Source organism: Mobula hypostoma, chromosome 3, assembly GCF_963921235.1.
Source record: "Mobula hypostoma chromosome 3, sMobHyp1.1, whole genome shotgun sequence".
In the NCBI taxonomy this organism is placed as follows: domain Eukaryota; kingdom Metazoa; phylum Chordata; class Chondrichthyes; order Myliobatiformes; family Myliobatidae; genus Mobula; species Mobula hypostoma.
In genome coordinates, this window is record NC_086099.1 from 31,489,133 (window position 1) to 31,506,610 (window position 17,478).

General features: G+C 41.7%; 1 protein-coding gene across 1 annotated transcript in view; it reads left to right on the forward strand.

Moving 5' to 3' along the window:
- The window catches only part of pik3c3 (phosphatidylinositol 3-kinase, catalytic subunit type 3), a 147,722-nt gene that overhangs the window by 109,895 nt on the left and 20,349 nt on the right, over nucleotides 1-17,478 (forward strand). Inside the window, exons 20-22 of the mRNA XM_063042847.1 lie at nucleotides 233-317; nucleotides 10,212-10,286; nucleotides 13,652-13,820. Coding sequence (XP_062898917.1) covers nucleotides 233-317; nucleotides 10,212-10,286; nucleotides 13,652-13,820 — 329 coding nt within the window. The remainder of the gene's footprint in view (nucleotides 1-232; nucleotides 318-10,211; nucleotides 10,287-13,651; nucleotides 13,821-17,478) is intronic.

Consider the following 17,478-nt stretch of genomic DNA (forward strand, 5'->3'; position numbering starts at 1 on the left):
AGGGTTGAAACATTTTTCTGGTTTCAATTTAATTTTCTTTTACAAACGGTACATAATTTTCGCAAATTTTGTGGTAAAATATCACAATAATATAGTAATTAAGGTATGCCTAATTGAAATCCCATCTGTAAGGGGAGGAAATTGCATGTGTTGCTCGAGAAAATGGGTTGTTATCCAAACTACAGCTCCATGAAATCCCTATTCCTAATGCTTTCAACACTACATTTTGCAGAACTTTTTCAGAAAATATGCCCCGAGTGAGAAAGGGCCCTCTGGTATCAGTGCTGAAGTAATGGACACTTATGTTAAAAGCTGTGGTGAGTATTGTTATTGTAATATTGTATCTAATATGGTAGTATTGTTGAAAAAAATAAAATCTCTTTCATTCAGCATTCTGGGTTGGAGTCCAAATTTCTATTTGTGGAGCGTGGCTGACTAAAGTCTCTCTGAAGTTTTGCCAACACATCCAGGTGAGCACATGGGGAGATAGCATACTCAGCCACTGCTACTCCCCCTTCCACAACACTTGCAAAGCATTCCTCCACCCTCCATTTGGAAAATCAGATCACTCCTCCATTTTTCAGGTGCCAAAGCACAGGCAAAAGCTGAAACAAGAGGCGGCCGTAGTTAAAACTGTCCACTGTTGGTCCGACCAATCAGCCTCCCTGCTGCAGGACTACTTTGACATTGACTGGAATGTCTCCTATGATGAGGATGTCTCCCAAGTTCACGGAAGGGGTCACGAGTTTCATCCGGAAGTACATCGAGGACGCTGTCCCCCAGAGATTGGTCAGGATCTTCCCGAATCAGAAACCCTGGATCAGCAGTTCCGTGCGAGCAGAATTTACCGTGCAAGACAGAGCTTACATTGCCAGTAAGCAGCAAGAGCTTAAGAAATTCAGCTATGATCTGTGCAAGGTCATCAAGGCAGCAAAACAACAATACAGAGACAAGATTCAGACTCAACTTTCCACTAACAACACATGCAGCTTATGGCGAGGTCTGCACTCCATTGCTGACTTCAAGGCTAAAAGCAGTGGAGTTTCCAACATCGATGCTTCTCTCCCAGATGAGCTAATTTTTTTTTACGCTCGATACAATGTCACCAATACAGAGCCCCTGAGGAGACCTGCAGATGATGTGACCAGCAGCTTGTTCATCTCTTGAGGCCGAAGTACACAGATGTTTCCAAAGGGTGGACAGTTGCAAGGCTGCGGGACCAGACAGCATCCCAGGATGAGTACTCAGTATATGCGCAGCACAACTGGCAGGTGTGTTTACAGACGTTTTTAATCTCTCCCCCTCCCAGTGTAGAGTGCCCTCCTGCTTCAAAACATCCACCATTGTCCCTGTACCTAAGAAGACCAAGGTAACATGTCTGAACGACTGGCATCCTGTCACACTCACCTCAATAATATGCAAATGCTTTGAGAGGCTGGTAAGGACTACATCTGCAACATGCTGCCACCCACTCTGGACCCCTACAATTTGCCTACCGACACAACCGATCAACAGATGATGCAATAGCCACAGCTCTACAGACTGTCCTTACACATCTGGAGAAGAGGGATGTTTATGTGAGAATGCTGTTCTTGGACTGCAGTTCAGCATTCATTACCATAATTCCCTCCCGGCTCGACAAGAAGCTCAGAGACGTCAGACTTCAGTCTGTCTTGTAGCTGGTTCCTGGAATTCCTGTCAGATCGCTGGCAGGTGGTAAGAGTGGGCTTCTTCACCTCTGCCCCTCTAACCCTCAACACAAATGCCCCTCAGGGCTGTGTACTAAGCCCCCTCCTTTACTCTCTGTATATCCATGACTGTATCGCCACCCACAGCTCCAATCTGCTAATTAAATATGATGATGACACTACACTGTTTGGGCTAATGTCAAATAATGAGGCAGCCTATGGAGAGGAAGTCATCACCCCAACATAGTGGTGTCAAGAAAACAACCTCTCCCTCACCGTTGCAAAAACAAAGGAGCTGGTTGTGGACTACAGGAGGAATGGAGATAGGCTAATCCCTGTAGATATCACTGGATCTGGGGTTGAGAGGGTGAACAGCTTTAAGTTCCTTGGCAAAAACATCACCAAGGATCTCACGTGATCTGTACATACTGGCTGTGTGGTTAAAAAAGGCCTCTTTCACTTCAGACGGTTGAAGAAGTTTGGTATGGCTCCCCGAGTTCTAAGAACTTTATATAGGGGCACGATTGAGAGCATCCTGACTCGCTGCATCACTGCCTGGTACGGGAACTGTACTTCCCTCAATTGCAGGACTCTGCAGAGAGTGGTGCGGACAGCCCAGCGCATCTGTGTTGTGAACTCCCGACTATTCAGGACATTTACAAAGACAGGTGTGTAAAAAGGGCCCGAAGGAAAAGATCTCAAATCACCCCAACCGCAAACTGTTCCAGCTGCTACCATCCGGGGGACGGTACCGCAACATCAAAGCCACGATTAACGTGCTCCGGGACAGCTTCTTCTATACCTCAAGTGATGCTGATTTGTTTTCTGAATTGTGCAAGATGTCATTTCATACAATGTTCTTGCATAATGAAAGTATGTGTTAATGGATGGGTAGTAATATTAAGGCTCATAACCAAATCTTAATGCAGATAGCATGCATTAACTTACAGGTTAATGTGCTAGGAGGATGTGAATCAGATGCAGATATATTTAGAGAGGCCCGTATGCTGTAAGATATTGATGTGTTTATTTTTCTAATCGTGTAGTCCTTTGAAGTTTTATGGTGTAGTAAAAGGAAGCAAAGATTGTTAATTTAGTCATAGTCATACTTTATTGATCCCGGGGGAAATTTCGTTACAGTATAAATAATTAAATAGTAATAAAACCATAATTGAATAGTAATATGTAAATTATGCCAGGAAATAAGTCCAGGACCAGTCTACTGGCTCAGGCTGTCCGACCCTCCAAGGCTTCAGGGCCTTGTAAGGCTTCAGAGTTTTGCTCCTCAGCGTGCATGCTGTGATGGTCATCCACGTGGAATTGATGATAAGTAGGCAAGATCAGGAGAGATTCATCAAGTAAAGCCACTTTCTAGTGGGGCACAAGAGTCCTTAGCAAGTGGTCTTAGCCACTATTAGTGTTAAAGGTGTAAATCATAACGTGGATTTCAGGGAGCAATGCCTTTAAGAAAAATTGGTCCTTCAACTAGAATGCCACCTGTTGCAGCTATAGAAAAGGGGCATAATCCCAAAATCAGTGGCTAAGATCACAAAAATTAGCCATTTGCATTTTTCCACGTTAAAGATGCCTGAAATCCAACGTAACACACACAAAATGCTGGAGGAACTCTGCAGGTCAAGCAGTATCTATAACTTAAACACAAAATAATCTGCAGATGCTGGGATCAAAGCAACACTCACAGCACACTGGAGGAACTCAGCAGGTGGGGCAGCATCAGTGGAAATGATGAGTCGATGTTTCGGGCCGGAACCCTTCGTCATGACTGAAGAAAGTAGGGGAGGAAGGATTTGAAGAATGCTTGTCGGTTCAGTTGAAAAACCAGTAATTTGAAAGACAAAGGGGTGGGGGAGGGGAAGCAAGGATGTCATAGGCAGGAAAACAATGGGTAGTAGAAGAAGGAGGTGGAACATGAGGGAGGTGAAAGGGACGGGGGGGCAGGGAATTACTGGAAGTTGAAGAATTCTATGTTCATACCAAGGGGCTGGAGACTACCTAGCTGGTATATGAGGTGTTGCTCCTCCAACCTGAGTTTAGCCTCATTATGGCAGTAGAGGAGGCCATGTATGGACGGATCTGAATGGGAATGGGAAGCAGAGTTGAAGTGGGTGGCTACCGGGAGATCCTGTCTGTTTTGGCGGACGGAGTGGAGGTGCTCGACGAAGCGGTCCCCCAATCAGCGTCGGGTTTCACCGATGTAGAGGAGGCCACACCAGGAGCACCGGCTGCAATAGATGACCCCAGCAGACTCACAAATGAAGTGTTGCAAAGTGTTGGACGGATTTCTACCGCACTGAGGCCAAACAGCAGCTCTCTGACAGCTCCTCTTAATTACCCCTGGAACAGGACCACACCAAAAAAACATCAAACCATTGTCTCCCGCACCATCACCGCCCTTATCAACTCTGGAGACCTTCCATCCTCAGCTGCTGAACTCATTATTCCCACACCCCGTACCGCTCGGTTTTACCTCCTCCCAAAGATACACAAGCCTGACTGTCCCGGTAGACCCATAGTTTCTGCCTGCTCCTGTCCCACCGAACTTGTATCTGCCTACCTGGACTCCATTTTGTCACCCATAGTTCAGTCCCTCCCCACCTACATCTGGGATACATCCCATGCCCTCCACCTCTTCAATAACTTCCAGTTCCCTGGTCCCAACCGCTTCATTTTTATTATGGATGTCCAATCCTTATACACCTCCATTCCCCATCAAGAAGGCCTCGAAGGCCTCAAAGCCCTCCGTTGCTTCCTGGATAATAGACCTTAGCAGTTCCCCACCACCACTACCCTCCTCCGGTTGCCGGAACTGGATCTCACACTTAATAACTTCTCTTTCGGCTCTTCCCACTTTCTTCAGACGAAGGGTGTAGCTATGGGCACTCACGTGGGACCCAGCTACGCCTGCCTCTTCATTGGTTATGTGGAACAGTCTGTGCTCCAAACCTATTCTGATACTGCTCCCCAACTTTTATTTGGCTACATTGGTGCTGCTTCCTGCACCCTTGCTGAGCTCGTCAATTTCATATTCTTTACTTCAAACTTCCACCCAGCCCTCAAATTCACTTGGTCTATCTCTGACACTTCTTTCCCCTTTCTCGATGGCTCGATCTCCATCTCTGGAGACAGACTGTCCACTGACATCATCCACAAGCCCACCGACTCGCTAACTACCTCGATGATACCTCTTCCCACCCCGCCACATGCAAAAATGCCATTCCCTATTCCCAGTTCCTCCTGTCTCCGCTCCAAGGATGAGGCATTCCATTCCAGGACACCTCAAATGTCCTCTTTCTTTAAGGGTCGTGGTTTCCCTTCTGCTGTCATCAATTATGCCCTCACCCGCATCTCCTCCATTTCCCGCACTTCGGCCCTCACCCCATCCCCCCCACAACCACAACAGAGACAGAGTTCCCCTTGTCCTTACCTACCACCCTACCAGCCTCCAGATCCAGCACATTATCCTCCGCAACTTCTGCCACCTTCAATAGGACCCCACCGCGAAGCACATCTTTCCCTCTCCGCTTTCCGCAGGGATCGGTCCCTCCGCGACTCCGTTATCCGCACATCCATCCCCACGGATCTCCCACCCGGCACTTATCCCTGTAAGCGTAAGTGCTACACCTGTCCCTACACCTCCTCTCTTGCCACCATTCAAGGCCCCAAACAGCCCTTCCAGGTGAGGCAACACATCACTTGTGAGTCTGTTGGGGTCATTATTGCATCCGGTGCTCCCGGTGCAGCCTCCTCTACATCGGTGAAACCCGACGCAGATTGGGGGACCGCTTCGTCGAGCACCTCCATTCCGTCCGCCACAACAGACAGGATCTCCCAGTAGCCACCCACTTCAACTCTGCTTCCCATTCCCATTCAGATATGTCCATACATGGCCTCCTCTACTGCCATAATGAGGCTAAACTCAAGATTGGAGGAGCAACACCTCATATACCGTCCAGGTAGTCTCCAGCCCCTTGGTATAAACATAGAATTCTCCAGCTTCTGGTAATTCCCTCCCCCTCCCTTCCTCTATCCCTATTTCACTCTACCCCCTCCCCCAGCTGCCTATCACCTCCCTCATGGTTCTGCCTCCTTCTTCCACTACCCATTGTTTTCCTGCCTATGATGTCCTTGCTTCCCCTCCCCCACCCCTTTGTCTTTCAAATTACTGGTTTTTCAACTGAACCTACAAGCATTCTTCAAATCCTTGCCCCTCCTTTTTTCAGCCCTGACGAAGGGTTCTGGCCCGAAACGTCAACTCATCGTTTCCACTGATGCTGCCCGACCTGCTGAGTTCTTCCAGCGTGCTATGAGTATTTATAACTTAATGTGTTTTGTTGTGTTGCAGAGTTCATGGGTGTTCAGTAGACCAGAACACAAGGCATGTCCTGACAAATCACAGCAGTTAAGACAAGGATGGGGATTGATAACTTCCCAATGGGAAAGATGCCAAATAAATACATTGCCACTGTGTTGAGACAGCTATTTTTAATCTCTGAAATGTACCACAATTTAAGGGCTGTCAGTTCTTGAATGTGCACCTGGCACATATCCATTTACTGCCATATACAGATGAAGAAAACAATGGTTATTTTAAATCAGTTGATTTGCCCTGTACCTATGAGCCACCACCCAGACCACACCTCTAGTGGGCAAGGATCATACTTGCTCTTTGACCCCAATTTGAAATCCAAGGAGAAGCCTGTTTTCCACACGACTTTACCTGTACTGGTGTTCTAATATGTTTCCAGTTGTCTGATGCACAGCTGGTGGATGTGCTTTTATTGATGGAGGATTCTGATGAACTTGGCATGCAGCTTTAGACCACAAACTCGCACCGTAATCAGGTTTAGGACAGCCGGCTGACAAGCAACAAAAGGGGTCGGGTAGATCCTGGATGTTGAAGGCAGAAAATACAATTACACTGACTCACAAACCTGTGCAAGCCTTTGGTTAGGAGGCATCTCAAGTCAGAGGCCTCAGTTGGTTTGGGTCGACCATGGATGTTTTGTCCTGGCTATCTAGATATGAAAGCCAGGGCAGCTCAATATGGAGAGCGAGCTCCCTCTCCATGCATCTGATGAACCCGAAGGAACATCAGAGGCTGACATTTTTGGGCTCCAGCAGTGTCACAGGAGTTGCCAATCAGCGTTGAACTCAACATAGGACTGCTTTAGGGACTCCAGCTCTGGAATATTCTCTCTGGGCTTACTCCCGAAGCCTCCCTCATGAGTGGGTATAGCTGCACGGCAGCAGAGGTTTGAGATCAGAGTTTTCCTTCTCCCAGATGAGCTGTCAACCACAGCTGACAAGCCCCATCCACCCGAAGCAACTTGCTTTAAGGCACCAGTAACTCGCCCTTTGCCCCTTCTCCTGTCAGTAGAAATGCTGCGCTTAGTAGCTAAACCATATGTGAAGGCAGGAGCTGGACTTGGTTGTCAGAGGCTGTTTGAGGCATACACCATTGGGAACATGTAATAGGTAGTTGGGAGTATTTGACCAGTTATTGATGTCTTTTTTTAAGAGGCATATTAAGGCAATGATGGGTGTACATGAGAGATTCAAAAAGATGGTTGAGTAAATGTTTAGGTATTAGCGGGAAAATGAGAAAACAATGTTAAATGATTTAAATGCTCAATTATAAAAAGATTTGTTTAAGGTAATAAGTCAGTCAATTAATAAAGGACAACACTTAAAAGGGAAATAAATAAAAGTGGGAATAGAATACCACTGAGGTGGAAGTAAATTTTATGATAACTTTTTGAAAGGAAGAGCATAAATATTTTGAGAAATAAAAGATGGATGAGGAAGGGTGGGGGAATAGTCAAAACAAAGCAAAAGAAACGACTAAAAGTGCATTTGACAGAGAAGGGTGCTTGCTCCTTTACAACTTATATTCTTTTTGTGAAAAGGATCCTTAAAAGTAATGTTTTTTTGTCAAGTAAATCATCCACACTGTACATTAGGTAAATCTTGGAAGTTAGAAGCGAGTGACATACCAATTAAATAGCACGTTACTGATTTTCATACCTGGGTCTTTTCACAAGCAAGAATTTAAAAAAACAAAATTTTATTTATAATTAACTAAATATTGTTAACACCATGGACTGTCCCAAGCCCAGCTGCGAATAGAGAAGGGTTGGGCATGGTGCTAGAGACCCCATCTCATAAAAGCCCAGTGCTTCTAGAAATGCCAACAGCAGCTCCAAAGACCTCATCCCTAGGAGAAGAATAATTTTCGAAGATGGGCTATATCAGGGGACAATTTGAAAGACTGGCCCAGGACAGAGCAATCAGCAGCTTGTGCCCAGTAGGGCTGATGAATTAAGGAAAGTAGGACTTGGTAAATTGAGAGGTGTTATCCGTATCCAAAAGCCAATCTGATTTTTGCCAAATATCTGATTAAAGTAAAAGAGTGGTATCAGTACATCGAATAAACAATGGGACACTGGAGTTAGTTTTAAATAGCTGAAGATTAATAAAATGATTTTGTTCTTCCAGTGTTGCCACATTTACTGCTATAAAAGGGTGGTTATTCTGCTGGTAAAATAGATTTCTCAAATAATAATTATTGGATTTATAATAGTTTTAAATGTGCTCCATATTTCCTTCAGTGCAGTTGACCTTTATATGACTGACCCTTTTTAATCTATAAATCTATTCATATTATGGGATGTGACTGTCATTAATCATGTGAACATTTATTGCCCTTTCCTAATTATCCTTGGATAGGTAGTGGTGAGTCACATAAAATGGTATGCCCTTCTGATAAGGATTTGCCATGGTAGAGCAGTAGGGAGCAAACTGTGCAGATGGTGGTTCTCTTGGGTGTCTGCTGTCCTTGATAAACTGGAAGCTGTGGGTTTTGGCAATACTGTCAGAGTAGACAGGCTGAATAACTGCAGAGCAGTATGCAAATAGTGCACATTGTAGCAGTAGTGCGCAATGAGAGAGTAAATGTTTTGGATGATGAACAGAATACCAATGGGCTGCTTTGTCCTGAGTGTAGTTCAGCATTGAATATTGTTAGAGCTCTGCTCATCTGTGCAAGTATTGTGGAGCAGACCCAATGGGCCAAATGGCCCAATTCTGCTCCTATGTCTTATGGTCTTAAGTTTCACATCAAAGTCAGAGATGCAATGAAATTCCTTGCAACAGCACCATAGGCACATAACTTTATATAAGCAGCATTCACAAGAAACAAAAAGTAAATTAAACATAAATTATTTATTTTTGCAAGAAAACAATGAGAACAAAAAAAAGTATTTTAGTGCAAGGCAATCATAGTGTTGATAAAGTGAATGATTAGGGTTTTGCTGTTTGGTTCAAGAACTCTGGCTGATGGGAAGTAGCTGTTCTTGAACCCAGTAGTGTGGGATTTAGGGCTTCTGTACCTCCTGCCCAATGATAGCTGTGAAAATATGGCATTGCCTAGGTGGCAAAGATCTTGGATGATTGATGTCTTCTTGAGACAGCGCCTCCTATTGATTTTACCAATAGTGGGGAGGGGTGTGCCCATTATGTATTGAAATCCTGACTTGTGCCTTATATATGAGAAAAGGTTTTAAGAGATATCAGAAGCCAAGTCCCTCATGTCCTACTCTTGTAATTGGGACTTCGTGATTGTACTGCCCTTGTTAGTCATGGATAGGAAATTAGATCTTTTATTGATCCTTTGCCCAGCAATTAGATGGTTCAATTGCAAGTTTACAAATTTAAGTTTATACAGCATAATCTGTTATGAGCAACAAAAATTCAGGTTTGTAGTCACGGTAGTTTCCATATATTAATTTGAAAGCTTTACATGGGGTACCTGCAGCCAAATTCCTCATGCATACAAAACCCCATATCCACCTAGGCCCCCATATGTAGAAATGTGCTTTTGTAAATTACTAGTTGCATATCAAATGATATTAGTTCTTGATCAAAGTCTCTGGGTCCTATTGGGTCACGTGGAAATGGTCCTGTTCAATGCACTGTTAATATGTATGTATATATTTTTTAAAAACCACCTTCATTTGTCAGTGAATCACCATTAAGAATTGTCTGCACTTGTGTTGGGTGGTAGACATCTTTTTATTGACTTGTAGTTCATTTCCTCATTTGGAGTAAAGACAGGGAGACATAAATTTGAAAGTAAAATTAATTAACACAAGATTAGAATAGATGAGTGTGTAAAATGGTTAGAGTAAGTATATTAGAATACATTATCAGAGAGGAATCTCATGAAGAGTTTAAGAAACTTAGATGCTGCAATGTTTTTTTTGATATAAATTCCAGTATGTCACTGGGTAGGGTGTCACAGGGAATGTTAATTTTAAGGATAGTCACTGGGTTAAGATTAATGTTCCAATAATGATTTTTTTTTAAGTTTATATTGACGACAAAGCAGTGGAGCTTTTCCAGTATTGTATTTGCTACAAAATGTGCGTTTTCCTAAAATTCAGTAATATTATTGTATTTCTGTGTTCAGTAATGTCTATTTATCTTTTTATTTTTTATTGACAGCTGGATATTGTGTGATAACATACATACTTGGAGTTGGAGATAGGCATTTAGATAATCTTCTGTTGACAAAGACAGGCAAGTTTTCTGGGACTATCCCACATTACTCTCTGCAGTCCAAAATCTTGATCATTTTTGCTTCATAGCCTGAATTTTTATTTATAAAGTACATTGTTCTATGTGCCTGATTTGTTTGTAGATGATTTTAATTGAAGACTTGGTTTCTCTTAATATTAGAATCACTTCAAACAAAGATTCAGCAGAGGGCAGTGCATGCCTATTATGTGACATTAAAAGTGGTGTAACAGATTGCTATGTTTCGATGAATTTGAATTGCATTTTTACACGGACCTGAAAATATTGAACAAATAAATATCCTAAATCAATGAAAAAATTTAATAGAAAAATCATATGTATGTGTTTGAGTTGGAGTGGAAAAAGTAATACTTAGGATTGATTTTAGACTTAATTTATAGATGTGCAAATGCTATATTGGCAGTCATTTCTAACCTTAAGTTTTTTTTTGTGTAGATATGATCATGCTAACTCGTGACATAAATATACAGTGGCATGCAAATGTTTTGGCACCAGGTCAAAATTTCTGTTACTGTGAATAGTTAAGTGAGTAGAAGATGAACTGACCTCCAAAAGTCATAAAGTTAAAGATGAAACATTCATTTCAACATTTTAAGCAAGATTAGTGTATTATTTTTGTTTTATACAATTTTAAAGTGGATAAAAAGGAAAGGAGCACTATGCAAAAGTTTTGGCACCCCAAAAGATTTGATCTCTCAGATAACTTTTACCAAGGTCTCAGACCTCAATTAGCTTGTTAGGGCTATGGCTTGTTTACATTCGTCATTAGGAAAGGTCAGGTGATGCAAATATCAAAGCTTTATAAATACCCTGACTCCTCAAACCTTGTCTCAACAATCAGCAGCCATGAGCTCCTCTAAGCAGCTGCCTAGCACTCTGAAAATTAAAATAAATGATGCCCACAAAGCAGGAGAAGGCTATAAGAAGGTAGCAAAGCATTTTCAGGTAGCCATTTCCTAAGTTCGTAATGTAATGAAGAAATGGCAGTTAACAGGAACGGTGGAGGTCAAGTTGAGGTCTGGAAGACCAAGAAAACTTTCCGAGAGAACTGCTCATAGGATTGCTAGAAAGGCAAATCAAAACCTCCGTTTGACTGCAAAAGACCTTCAGGAAGATTTAGCAGACTCTGGAGTGGTGGTGCACTGTTCTACTGTGTAGTGACACCTGCACAAATATGATGCTTCATGGAAGAGTCATTAGAAGAAAATCTTTCCTGTGTCCTCACCATAAAATTCAGCGTCAGAAGTTTGCAAAGGAACATCTAAACAAGTCTGATGCATTTTGGAAACAAGTCCTGTGGACTGATGAAGTTAAAACAGAACTTTTCGGCCTCAATGAGCAAAGGTATGTTTGGAGAAAAAAGGGTGCAGAATTTCATGAAAAGAACCCCTCTCCAACTGTTAAACACGGGGGTGGATCGATCATGCTTTGGGTTTGTGTTGCAGCCAGTGGTACGGGGAACATTTCACTGGTAGAGGGAAGAATGAATTCAATTAAATACCAGCAAATTATGGAAGCAAACATCACACCATCTGTAAAAAAAAAAGCTGAAGATGAAAAGAGGATGGCTTCTACAACAGGATAATGATCACCTCAAAATCCACAATGGACTACCTCAAGAGGCGCAAGCTGAAGGTTTTGCCATGGCCCTCACAGTCCCCTGACCTAAACGTAATCGAAAATCTGTGGATAGACCTCAAAAGTACTGACCATGCAGGGTGCCCAAACTTTTGCTTCGGGCCCTTTTCCTTTTTTGTTATTTTGAAACTGTAAAAGATTGAAATAAAAAAGTAATTGTGCTTAAAAATATTCACAACTTTTTTCCCAATTTTCAAGAGGGACCAGCTTCAGAATAATAAAACATATACATTATGAATATTTGGCTCAATGTGCAGCACTATATATATTCAGTTGTTCCCTATATTGATATGCTGGAGTTTAAATGATTGATCCTTGCAAGTGCATTCCATCAGTTTTGTGCGATTATGTTTGTCAGCATTTATAATAAACCACTTTGTATGACAGATCTTCAAAGAAATCTGCTGAGAATAAACTGACAGTTTTGGCTAAACAGCATAGGGGCCATGTTTTCATGCTGTCCCCCTTCAAGCAGGTTTGAAAGGTCACCTGATACCAGATAATGGAACATGGTAGTCAAATTTTAAAGAACTGAATTGAATTCTTGCATACCTGGTCTTTTCTAAATTACCTCCTTCCCCATGTTTTGATCTGAATACAATGTTTTTATTTTACAAAGGTCTGAACATTTTAGGTTTACTAATTACTTGGTACAGGCACTGGGAAAAAAAATGCACCTTGATTTCTAGTATTTTACTAATGTTTTAATAGTATTTTTTTCTTTGCTTGTTTTGACACTAAACACTGACATATGACATATAAATCTTTTAACTTTATCATTCATTTTGTTGAAGATATCCATATCCATGTTTTTTTTCTCTTGCTTGCTCTAGTTTCATTGTTTATTATAAAGGAAATCAGTGGGTCACCATGAGCTCACTTGACTGAAATGCTGACAGTTAACATTGAATTTTTGCAGCCCTTTCTCTGTGTAGCTGCTGTTAAATTAGTACCCAAGGGAAATGTGCAGAACTGTTGGGCAGCATTTATTTCTGGAGGGATTTTTGCTTGAGTGCTCAGAATGAGCTTATCACTCAAGATGGTAAGAGAAGGGACTGTGTAATGGAGAAAATATTTGACTGTACAAAGGAAAAGTTACTGGTTGGGTGGTCAAGCCTGTACTTGATCTGTAAAGCACAAATAGATCAACATTCTAGTGTTTCGTATTTTGCATTCTGTAGGTTAAGGTGAATCTTCACAATATGGCAGCAACTCTGTTGCAGTTTGGGGTGAAATTGATTTGTTAAAAATGAGAGGGAGATGAAACCTGACTGGGAAAGATTATTTTCTCATTTTGCCGGAGGGTTTGCTGAATTAAATAAGGAGTAGAATTGATTACAAGTGTAGAAATAAACATGGCAGAGTGGCTATGGACTGCTAATAAATTTGAAAGTATTTTTTAAGATATTTACATGATATCTTCTGTGCAAAATGTATAATTTTAGTTTGTGATCAGAGGACTACAATACATCTTTTTTTTGGCAGATGGGGCATACAATAAAACTCCAGGAACTGTGCTCCAAAAACACTGCAAACTAAACCATGTGTCGGATATGAAGTGTGCTTGTTTAGTGTTATTACGGATATTGTGCCAGAAGTTTGGTGATGTGCCAATGGCCAGTTTCCTTCAACTGATATTGTTCATTGAATGTTGAAATTGTGCTCTTCTTACTTTATCGTTATCAAACTACATTTTTGTGTTACTGCAGGAAAACTGTTTCACGTTGACTTTGGATATATTTTGGGTCGTGACCCTAAGCCTCTTCCACCCCCTATGAAGTTAAGTAAGGAAATGGTGGAGGGAATGGGCGGAATGCAGAGTGAACAGTACCAAGAATTCCGTAAGCAGTGTTACACTGCTTTCCTACACCTGAGAAGGTAACTCAGCCTTAACGTCTTTGTTGGAATATTGCTATAAAGAGTACAAATACCTTAAGAAAGGTAGGGTTACAATGACATTTGTAGTTCTACATTGTAACCATACCAGTTTACACTAACTAAAGTCATGTTGCAATGATAAGTTCAGACTGTAAATAAAAAATATTCCACTTATAGACCTTTTGCACATTCTCATAACAACATAACAACATAATAACATAACAACATATCATAGCTAGAAGTCCTTTTGAACATAGAACATAGACATAAGACTGTATAGCACATCAACAGGCCATTTGGCCTGTGATGTCAAATTAAGCCAATCCTAATTGCTCCATTCCCTCCAAGTTCTTGTACCTGTTATACATCACCATTGTATCTGCTTGTTAATACCATCTTACTTTCAGTCACTATTTTAAAAAAAACTTTAAACTTGACCCTCTTACTTTAAGTGATCATTCTTATAACATAGGGAAAGATGGCCTCCAACTTTTCACACAGCGTAAAAGTGCAATTAACAGTGAGGTAACTGGTCTGCAATCTATTTTTGTGATGTAATGGGGAGGGGGTTGTTTTCCTCCCAACTGAAAGGGAGAATGTTGTATTGGCTTATAATGTTTCCTGGAAAGAAACATCTCAGTTAATGCAGCACTCCCTTTGTTGTACAACAGTTCTGGTGGGTGAATTAATCTTAGCCAGCTATTAAACAACTTGTTTAAGTATCTACACTCAGTGACCACTTTATTAAATACACCTAATCAAGTTGCCAGAGGAGTGGAACCCAGGGTAGTTTTCTGCTGTTGTAGCCCATCCACCTTAAGGTTTGACATGTGTTTAGAGGTGCTCTTCTGCACATCACTGGTGTAATGCGTGGTTATTTGAGTTGCTGTTGCCTTCCTGTCAGCTTGAACCAGTCTGGCCATTCTCCTCTGACCTCTCCCATTAACGAGGCGTTTTTGCCCATAGAACTGCCACTTATTGGATGTTTATTGTTGACTATTGTGCATGAAAATGCCAGGACATCAGGAGTTTCTGAGATACTTAAGCCAGTGCATCTGGCACCAACAGTCATTCTATGGTCAAAATCACTTTGGTCACATTTCTTCCCCATTCTGATGTTTGGTCTGAAGAGCAATTGAATTGCTTCACCATGTTTGCGTGTTTTTATGTATTGAGTTGATGCCACATGATTGACTGATTAGGTATTTGCATTAACAAGCAGGTGTACCTATTAAAGTGCCATTGAATGCACGCCCAATAAGAATATGAAATAAAACTAAACTTCCAAGAAAAAAAGCATCCCACAGTAAATTTATAAATAAACCGTTTAACTTGCTTTTCAACAGTGTGAGGTACTGGACTTCATTGCAACACTTCTATGTCTCAGCACCCTCCCCCATCCTCCAATCCATGGCAGTGTCTAGACATCCTTCTAGTTCAGAATCAGGCTTATTAACATAGACTTTACTCGTGAAATTTGCTGTTTTGTGGCAGCAGTACAGTGCAGGCATAACAAGTTGCTATACATAGCAATAAAAAATAAATAGTGCAAAAGAAGAACATTGTGATAGTATTCATAAGTTCATGGAGTTTTCAGAAATATGATAGCAGAGGGAAAGAAGCTGTTCCTAAAATATTGAGTGTGGTCTTCAAGCTCCTGTACCACAGCCCTGATAGTAGTAATGAGAAAATGGAAGCCCAAATGGTGAGGTTCCTTAATTATGGATACTGCCTTTTTGAGGCACCAGCTTTTGAAGATGTCCTCAATGTGGGGAGGCTTGTGCCTCTGATGGAGCTGACTGAGTATCCAAAGCTCAGAAGTCTCTTACGATCCTGTGCATTGGCACTACCACCAGTGCAACCAGTCAGAATGTGCTCGCTCCTCAGTGCATCTGTAGAAATTTGCTAGTCTTTGGTGACATACCAATCTCATCAAACTCCTAATGAAGTAAGCCTGCTGAAATGCCTAATGGATTTAAGATATCTCTCCCACTTTTCATTATAGTACTGTTCACAAAGCTTGGCTATTTTTACGTGTTGCCATTTACGTGTCACCTAACAGATGGGAGAAGGTTAGATAGATGTGTGAAATGAAGAACAAGAAGGAATTTTTAAATTATGATGGCAACTTAAAATAGGGCTTTTTCTTAATTTACAAGTCAAGGGTATATAAAAAAAAATAGGAAATGTAGATCAAGCAACAGCCATGGAGAGAATCATAGCTTTTCTTTTTCAGATGAAAGCCCCTTCATCAGAATCAGGCAAGAGAGAAAATATTAGTTTTAGTAGCAGAGAAAGTGGAGGAGGGATTGATAAGGTACATAAGTCACCCGGACCAGAGGAACTGCACCCTAGGGTTCTGAAACAGGTAGCATTAGAGATTGTGGTGGCATTAGAAATGATCTTTCAAAAATCATTGGATTCTGGCATGGTGCCAGAGGACTGGAAAATTGCACACGTTACTCCACTTTTTAAGAAAGGAGGAAGGCAGCAGAAAGGAAATTATAGACAGTTGGTCAGACCTCTGTGGTTGGGAAGATGTTAGAGTCAATTATCAAGGATGAGGTGATAGAGTACTTGGTGACACAAGACAAGATAGTACAAAGTCAGCATGGTTTCTTTCAGGGAAAATCCTGCCTGACGAACCTGTTGGAATTCTTTGAGGAGACTACAAGTAGGATAGATAAAGGGTTTGCAGTGGATGTTGTATATTTGGACTTTCAGAAGGCTTTTGACAGGGTGCCACACTTAAGGTTGCTTACCAAGTTAAGAGCCCATGGTGTTACAGGAAAGTTACTAACATGGTTAGAGCATTGGCTGATCGGTAGGAGGCAGCAAGTGTGTATAAAAGGATTCTTTTCTGGTTGGCAGCCAGTGACTAGTGGTTTTCCGCAGGGATCGGTATTGGGACCACTTATTTTAATGCTGTATATAAATGATTTAGATGATGGAATAAATGGCTTTGTTGCCAAGTTTGGAGATGATACAAAGATTGGTGGAGAGACAGGTAGTGTTGAGGAAACAGGTAGGATGCAGAAGGACTTAGATAGATTAGGAGAATGGGCAAGAAAGTGGCAAGTGAAATACAATGCCGGAAAATGCATGGTCATGCACTTATTTATTTCTACTACTAGTGTGGACTATTTTCTAAGCAGGGAGAAAATCCAGCACTCTGAAATGCAGAAGAACTTGGGAGTCCTTGTGCAGAACACCCTGAAGGTTAACTTGTAGCTTGAGTCAGTGGTGAGGAAGGGAAATGCCATGTTAGCATTCATTTCAAGAGGTCTAGAATACAAGAGCAAGGATCTGATGCTGAGGCTTTATAAGACACTGGTGAGGCAGTTTTGAGCCCCTCATCTGAGAAGAGATGTGCTGGCATTGGAGGGTCCAGAGGAGGTTCACAAGGAAGATTCCAGGAATGAAAGGGTTATCATATGAGGAACGTTTGATGGCTCTGAGTCTGTACTCACTGGAATTCAGAAGGATGAGGGGAGATCTCATTGAAACCTTTTGAATGTTGAAAGACCTAGACAGAGTAGATGTGGAAAGGATGTTTCCCATGGTAGGAGAGTCTCGGACAAGAGGGCACAGCCTCAGGATAGAGGGGCGCCCTTTCAAAACAGAGAGATGCAGAGCAATTTCTTTAGCCAAAGGGTGG